Source organism: Mastomys coucha, unplaced genomic scaffold (genome assembly GCF_008632895.1).
Source record: "Mastomys coucha isolate ucsf_1 unplaced genomic scaffold, UCSF_Mcou_1 pScaffold21, whole genome shotgun sequence".
In the NCBI taxonomy this organism is placed as follows: domain Eukaryota; kingdom Metazoa; phylum Chordata; class Mammalia; order Rodentia; family Muridae; genus Mastomys; species Mastomys coucha.
Window position 1 is genome coordinate 24203014 of NW_022196904.1, and position 6864 is coordinate 24209877.

General features: G+C 54.8%; 1 protein-coding gene across 5 annotated transcripts in view; it reads left to right on the forward strand.

Annotated features, from left to right (window-relative positions):
- Nucleotides 1-6864, forward strand: part of Dmkn (dermokine) — a 19874-nt gene that overhangs the window by 12093 nt on the left and 917 nt on the right. For 2 of the 5 annotated variants that reach the window (XM_031386122.1, XM_031386125.1), the window contains 7 exons: nucleotides 1891-1947; nucleotides 2527-2571; nucleotides 4150-4197; nucleotides 4302-4349; nucleotides 4637-4705; nucleotides 6331-6369; nucleotides 6484-6531. In XM_031386122.1, coding sequence (XP_031241982.1) covers nucleotides 1891-1947; nucleotides 2527-2571; nucleotides 4150-4197; nucleotides 4302-4349; nucleotides 4637-4705; nucleotides 6331-6369; nucleotides 6484-6531 — 354 coding nt within the window. Of the gene's footprint in view, nucleotides 1-1890; nucleotides 1948-2526; nucleotides 2572-2814; nucleotides 2942-4149; nucleotides 4198-4301; nucleotides 4350-4636; nucleotides 4706-6330; nucleotides 6370-6483; nucleotides 6532-6864 lie in introns of those variants that run through there. The other 3 variants (XM_031386124.1, XM_031386126.1, XM_031386127.1) reach the window with 2 other exon arrangements.

Below are 6864 nucleotides of genomic sequence, written 5' to 3' on the forward strand. Positions count from 1 at the left end.
GAGCCAGCGCTAGCCGAGCCAGTGCCAGCTGAGCAAGCACTAGCCGAGCCAGCACCAGATGAGCCAGGGCCTGAGCCAGCGCCAGCCAAGCCAGTGCCAGCCGAGCCAGCGCTAGCTGAGCCAGAGCCAGCCGAGCCAGGGCCTGAGCCAGCGCCAGCTGAGCCAGCGCTAGCCGAGCCAGAGCCTGAGCCAGTGCCAGCCAAGCCAGTGCCAGCTGAGCCAGGGCCTGAGCCAGTGCCAGCCGAGCCAGTACCAGCCAAGCCAGGGCCTGATCCAGCGCCAGCTGAGCCAGCGCTAGCCGAGCCAGAGCCTGAGCCAGTGCCAGCCGAGGCAGTGCCAGCCGAGCCAGGGCCTGAGCCAGTACCAGCTGAGCCAGCGCCAGCTGAGCCAGGGCCTGATCCAGTGCCAGCCGAGGCAGTGCCAGCCGAGCCAGCGCCAGCCAAGCCAGGGCCTGATCCAGCGCCAGCTGAGCCAGCACTAGCCGAGCCAGAGCCAGCCAAGGCAGCGCCAGCCGAGCCAGCGCCAGCTGAGCCAGGGCCTGAGCCAGTGCCAGCTGAGGCAGCGCCAGCCGAGCCAGGGCCTGAGCCAGCGCCAGCTGAGCCAGCGCCAGCTGAGCCAGGGTCTAAGCCAGCACCAGCCGAGCCAGAGCCAGCTGAGCCAGTGCCAGCCGAGCTGAGCCAGCACCAGCCGAGCCAGCGCCAGCCGAGCCAGGGTCTGAGCCAGTGCCAGGCGAACCAGGGCCTGAGCCAGCACCAGCCGAGCCAGCGCCAGCCGAGCCAGGGTCTGAGCCAGTGTCAGCCGAGCCAGTGTCAGCCGAGCCAGGACCTGAGTCAGTACCAGCCGAGCCAGAGCCTGAGCCAGCGCCAGCCGAGGCAGCGCCAGCCGATCCAGGGTCTGAGCCAGCGCCAGCCAAGGCAGCGCCAGCCGAGCCAGCGCCAGCTGAGCCAGGGCCTGAGCCAGAGCCAGCCAAGGCAGCGCCAGCCGAGCCAGCGCCAGCTGAGCCAGGGCCTGAGCCAGTGCCAGCTGAGGCAGCGCCAGCCGAGCCAGGGCCTGAGCCAGTGCCAGCCGAGCCAGTGCCAGCCGATCCAGCACCAGCCGAGCCAGGGCCAGCTGAGCAAGAGCCAGTGCCAGCAGAGCCTGAGCCAGAGCCTGAGGCAGAGCAAGTAGGAGCAGGGCCTGAGGGAGCAGGGCTGGAACCAGCCAGAGCCAGTAGTCAGTGGGGTCTGACTGAGCAGAGGTTCTGAGTTCAATTCCCAGCAACCACATGATGGCTCACAACCATCTTTACAGCTACAGTGTACTCATATACATAAAATAAATAAATATTTGAAAAAATTTTATGCAGATTTTGATAGCGGGGTCCCTGCCAGCCCACCCTTGCCCACTGCTCCCACTCCTCTATACCCACTCCTCTAGCTTCCTTTTAGAGCCTATTTTTCCTCTCAAAATAACACTCCCAGATGAGGAACTACTGGTTGATTGCATGAGAGTCTCACCATTCTGTTACCCCTAACTCTTACCTTTCTCCCTTGAAATAAACTGTAGTTGCCCCATACTGCTGGTCTCTGCTCTTTTCTTCGCCTCCACTGTCGTCTTAGGACGGGTTTGCGGAGATGTGTTGGTGACTGTGGTAGCCCTGGATCCTGAGGGATTTGACAGTTGTGTTGTGTCAAGGAGAGGGACTAGGAGAAGGCAGAGCTGGGCGTGGGCCCAATCTGGCTAGTCTCTGTTTCCAGGTTCTGGTGTCCTTGGGGATTCCTAGCATCCAGTTCACACATTAGTTACAAGGTATCTCGGAGGGCTGAAAGGAGGCAGGAGTAGGAGGCAGGGCTTTAGGTGAGCAGCAGCGGCAGGCTCCCTGATAACCTGTTCCTCATCTTTTGTTCACAGGGTCGTGTCCCATCTCCCAGCACTCGGGCCTTACTCTACTTCCGCAGACTCTGGGAGGTAGGAGAACTCACTTTCCAAAGACCTGGGATCCCGGTCATCATGTCCCCTTGCCCCTGTGTCTCCCGCAAAGACATGCAGCCAACCTACCACAAACATTGTCCTTGTTTGGGCGTGGGGCTGGGCGTGGGGGGCTGAGCACATGCTAAGAGAGTGCTCTATTACTAACCAACATCTGCGGATGTTATTTCACATTTTTGAGACAGTATCTCACTATGTATCTCTAACTGGCTTTGAACTTGCTAGCTAGCCCAGGCTAACCTTGAATTATCTATGTAACACGGGCTAGCTTGGAACCCAGAGTCCTCTTGCCTTGGCCTTCTGAGTGCCGGGATCCTGGGTGTGTACCGCCACGCCTGATGACTCTCATCATCTTTGAGATAGGCCATCTCATTATATTTTATCCCCAACTGCATCTCAAACTCAAGCGCCCTCAATTTCCCAAATGCTTTTATTTATCCAACCCTGAGCCACACCTGGCCCTCCCTACAGCCACCTGGCACCCTGCCCGGTGTGTTATCATTTCTTTACCGAGTTCTGGCACCATGGGTACTCTCTCATCTCTCCCTCTCCTTCCAGAATTTCAAACGCAAGACTCCTTACTTCAATTGGAAACAGATTGAGGTGAGGGGGTTGGGTAAAAGTTTGGGGATATGGCACCTCGGCTGTAGGGACTGAGGGTTGGCAGCCCTTGATAGATGGCTTGCTGATTTTCTTCCTGTCCCTGATGACGGAGGACACCTTACCTTCCCTCTCCTTGGTTTGTGCAACTCTGAGTTGGGTGGAATGGGAGTGAGAGAGAGAGAGAGAGAGAGCAAGGGAAGCTATGAGTCACAGAAGGAAGGACTGGGGTGGGAGGGGTCTCCCTAGGATAAAATCCCAGGGCAGGAGGCGGAGGCACTCACTGTAAGGCAGAACCATGAAGCCAGTCACTGCCTCTGCTCTGCTGCTTATCCTGCTGGGTGTGGCCTGGCATGGAGACGGCCACAGCTGGGTGGGTACCGAGGGAAAACGGGGCAGGGGGACCACAAGATGGAAGGACTAGGGGTCAACTCTCAAGTGATGGCAAGGGGCTATAGGGGAGGAGAGTCGAGGGGAATCAGGAAGGTAAAATCAAGTTCAGGCAGGTCCACGGGGCCTGAACAGCTGGGTCTTGGGTACGATGAGCAGGTCCATAGGGTCATGGAGAAAGCCATACATTAGTGTTGCGTGGCTAGTGGCCTTTGGGAACCAGAACTGAGGCGAGGTTGTCTGAGTTCCTTATGCCCATATGTAGGACCAGAGTGACTACAATGTAATTTTTTTTTCAAGAAAAACTAGAAATCTGATTTTAAATCATTTACAACTATTTTTTTTTTAAAGAAAGAAGACCAAACAAAAGGGTCTAAAGGCCTTTGAGTGGTCAGTTTATGACCTCAGTGCCAGAGCTGGTGGTGGGGCTTAGATTCAGTGTCAGGGGCTGGGGGCATGGCTCAGTGTTAGAGCCCCTGCCTAGAATCCCCCAGTGAGGGGCTGGGGGTGTGGCTCAGTGGTAGAGCCCCTGCCTAGAATCCCCCAGTGAGGGGCTAGGGGTGTGGCTCAGTGGTAGAGCCCCTGCCTAGAATCCCCCAGTGAGGGCGTGGCTCAGTGGTAGAGTCCCCGCCTAGAGTAGGTTTGATCTACGACCTCCATCAGATATGAAGGAGCTGTAGGGTGTGTACTGCAGACTTCTTTAAATGTTTCCATGCCTGTCTTCCCTTTGCTGAGAATCGTCTTAATCACTGAGCTCAGCTTCTCTCATGGAGAGTAGCCTGTGTGTAGCAGGACTAAGAGGCCTACAGGGAGCTGGTGTAGGTCTATGGCTGCTGGAGCTAAAGGACCCATGTGGGTTCTCCTTTGTTATTCTAGCACCAGTCAACACTCCGAGCTTCAACCTGCAGCATGTGTCGAGGTGGTGCTGTTGTTGCCCAACTGGGCTCTCCACCACTGCTCCCCAACCTGGAGTGTGGAAACCTGTGTCCTATATCTGTCTGGGCCATCGGCTTCCTCCAGGCCTACTGGACTGAGCTGGGACCATTACAGGGGTAGGGTGGGATAGGCAGAGCCCTGAGAGGAGGCAGAGTTGAGGCAGTGCAGTGTGCGGGCTTTGGAAGGTTGGCAAGGCCTGGGCGGGGTGGGGGGGGATTATGGCGACGCTGACCATGGCTTCTGACTCCTTTTTAGGGCTCAGATCTGTCATCTCTGCAGAAGAGGGCAGGTGGTGCTGATCAGGTAAGTTTCTTTGTCCAAGGGCTCCCCTGGAAGGGCCTGGGTCTCTCACGACCCCGTTCTTATAGCTGGCTAAGCTGAAATTCTTTCTTCTCTCTCACTGACAGTTTTCTCAGCCTGAAGCAAGACAAGATCTTTCAGCTGACTCATCCAAGGCAAGATCTCCTTCCCTGAGCCCTGACTTAAATGCCACCTTTTTTTTTCTCTGGGTCTCTTGTCCTCACCTCCCATGGAGGAGCTGGGATGGATCGCAGAGGAGACGGAGGGATCTAGGCTCCAGTTAACCCTGTGGGGTAACAGAAAAGAAAGCCCCCATTTCACGGAGGGGACAAAGCATGGCTTCTAAGAAACCAGTTGTCTGGGCATAGAAGTGGAGGTTTATTAGATGATGAAATGATGTTGACCCTTCTCCTCTGCGCCCCATGCCCCTTTGTTCCCACAGAACTACTATAACAACCCACAGGTGAATCCTACTTACAGCTGGCAATACTATGCCAAGACCACTGCCAAGGTGAGTTTTGAGAAAATTGTTTCCTCGGGATGGGGGTGGAGGCGTGTCTGCTTGGAGCGGGGAGAGGCTTCTCTCTTCCCTCCATCACACTGTGTGAGGAGGACTCCAGTGGGTGGGATGCCCCAGCCAGACCCCAACAGCTAGAAAGTAGGTGTAGGAGAGAAACCCAGGCAACAGAGGAGGCTTGCCCCAGGGCATTGCTCTTGCTTGCCCTCTGTGAGGCAGCAGCTGGAGTAGAGGCTAGCATCCCAGCACATCCTAGAAGCTAAGCTTTGGGACTCCAGGTCAGTGGGGATCTGAAGACCTCATGAAAAGGGAGGAAAAGAGACTTGAGAGGTTTGTTTTGTGTAGTCGCAGATATGGCAGTCCTGAGGGATATGAGGGGGTTCAGAGGGTAAAAGGGCTTTCTGCCAAGCCTCATAGCCTGGAGATTGATCCCCTGGACCCACATGATGAAAGGAGAGAACTGACTCCTCTACATTGTCCTCCGACCTTCACATGTATACTGAGGCCCAAATACATACATATACAAAATATATTTTGTCTTTTTTTTTTTTTTTTAAAAAAAACATTTAAAAAATAAATAAATAAACCGGGCGGTGGTGGTGCACACCTTTAATCCCAGCCCTTGGGAGGCAGAGGCAGGCGGATTTCTGAGTTCGAGGCCAGCCTGGTCTACAGAGTGAGTTCCAGGACAGCCAGGGCCATACAGAGAAACCCTGTCTCGAAAAAACCAAAAATAAATAGATAAATAAATAAACAAATAAATAAATGAAGGAGGGAGGAAGGAAGAAGGAAGGAAGGAAGAAGTCAGCCTTAGGAGCTAGGGGTGTGGCTTCAAGGCAGAGTACCTGTCTCACAGAGGAAAGCCCTGGGCTCCATTCCTCGCCTAGCAAACCCAACAGCCTGCCCAATCAACCAGCCAAGAAATAAACAAGGTGATATTATAATACCAGAGAGTGAATATGTTAGACACCAGTATGGCTGACAAGGAAAGCCAGGCCAGGGACCTCCTTCCATTTCTCAGAACGCTCAACTGCAGCCAGACCGTCCCAGCCTACCGTCCTAGCCACTTGGGGTAGGGTAGGGATGGTGGCTGAGGCAGGAGGATGACCATAAGTTCAGGAACTGACTGGGCTATGGTGCACATCTAGCCTCGGCAACTTACTGTCTCAAAATATAAAGGCCAAGGATGCAACTTGTGGTAAGATACTTCCTTGTATATGTGGGACTCTGCGCTCCACTTCTCAGCCCCTCAAAAACAAGGATAAAAGCAAATAATCAAACAAATAAATGGGGAACGATTGGTGAGGAAGAGGAAGTAAACGGCACCACAGGCTTCACCTGGCTTCTGCGTGTGGCTGACCTCCATCCATCCCTTAAGCAGGAGAGGTCTCTCCCACTCCTCTGTTCCATTGTGTGTTTGGAGGCCATATTCAATATCATCCTGGATAAAATGTATGCTTGGGAGGGAATGGCCATAGCTGAAGCTCTACAGCCATCGTGAAGGGCTTTGCTGATAATGTTGGCTCATCGTGGGGGATCTTGGGGGAGCCTGAGGCCAAGGGGTAGCCTAGAAAGCGCTGCCATGGCTTCCTGTGACCTCCTTTGATCTTCCCTTCCAGGCCGGAGTCACACCTTCGTCTTCCTCAGTGAGTACCAGGGTGTGTATGGGGGGCAGGATTGAGGATGCAGCTTGAGGCAGAAGGGCCCCCGAGGCTGCTGAGGGTGGTGGTAACCTTGTGGTGCCCACTCAACCATTCCTCCTTGTCCTGCAGGCTTCCCGGGCACAACCTGGCCTGCTGAAGTGGCTGAAGTTTTGGTAGGTAAGTGTCAGAGTGGGCCATACAAGGCTGATGGCCAGGAGCAGAAGGAGCCACCTCTGGGAGCTGAGTATTTCCTTGGACCTCAGTGAACTGCACAGGAAGGCTGGTGTCCTTGGGATGCAAACTGAAGAGTGGTTAGGAAGAGCCCCTGCTTTTTGGGGGGTGGAGAAAGTCTCCTTAGAAAAAGGCCTAGGAGACAGGCAGTTGTGGTAGCCGTGGTGACAGGGGCCTTTAATCCCAGCACCTGAGAGGCAAAGGCAGGTGCATCTCTGAGTTTGAGGCCAGCCTGGTCTACAGAGCAAGTTCCAGGACAGCCAGGGCTACACAGAGAAA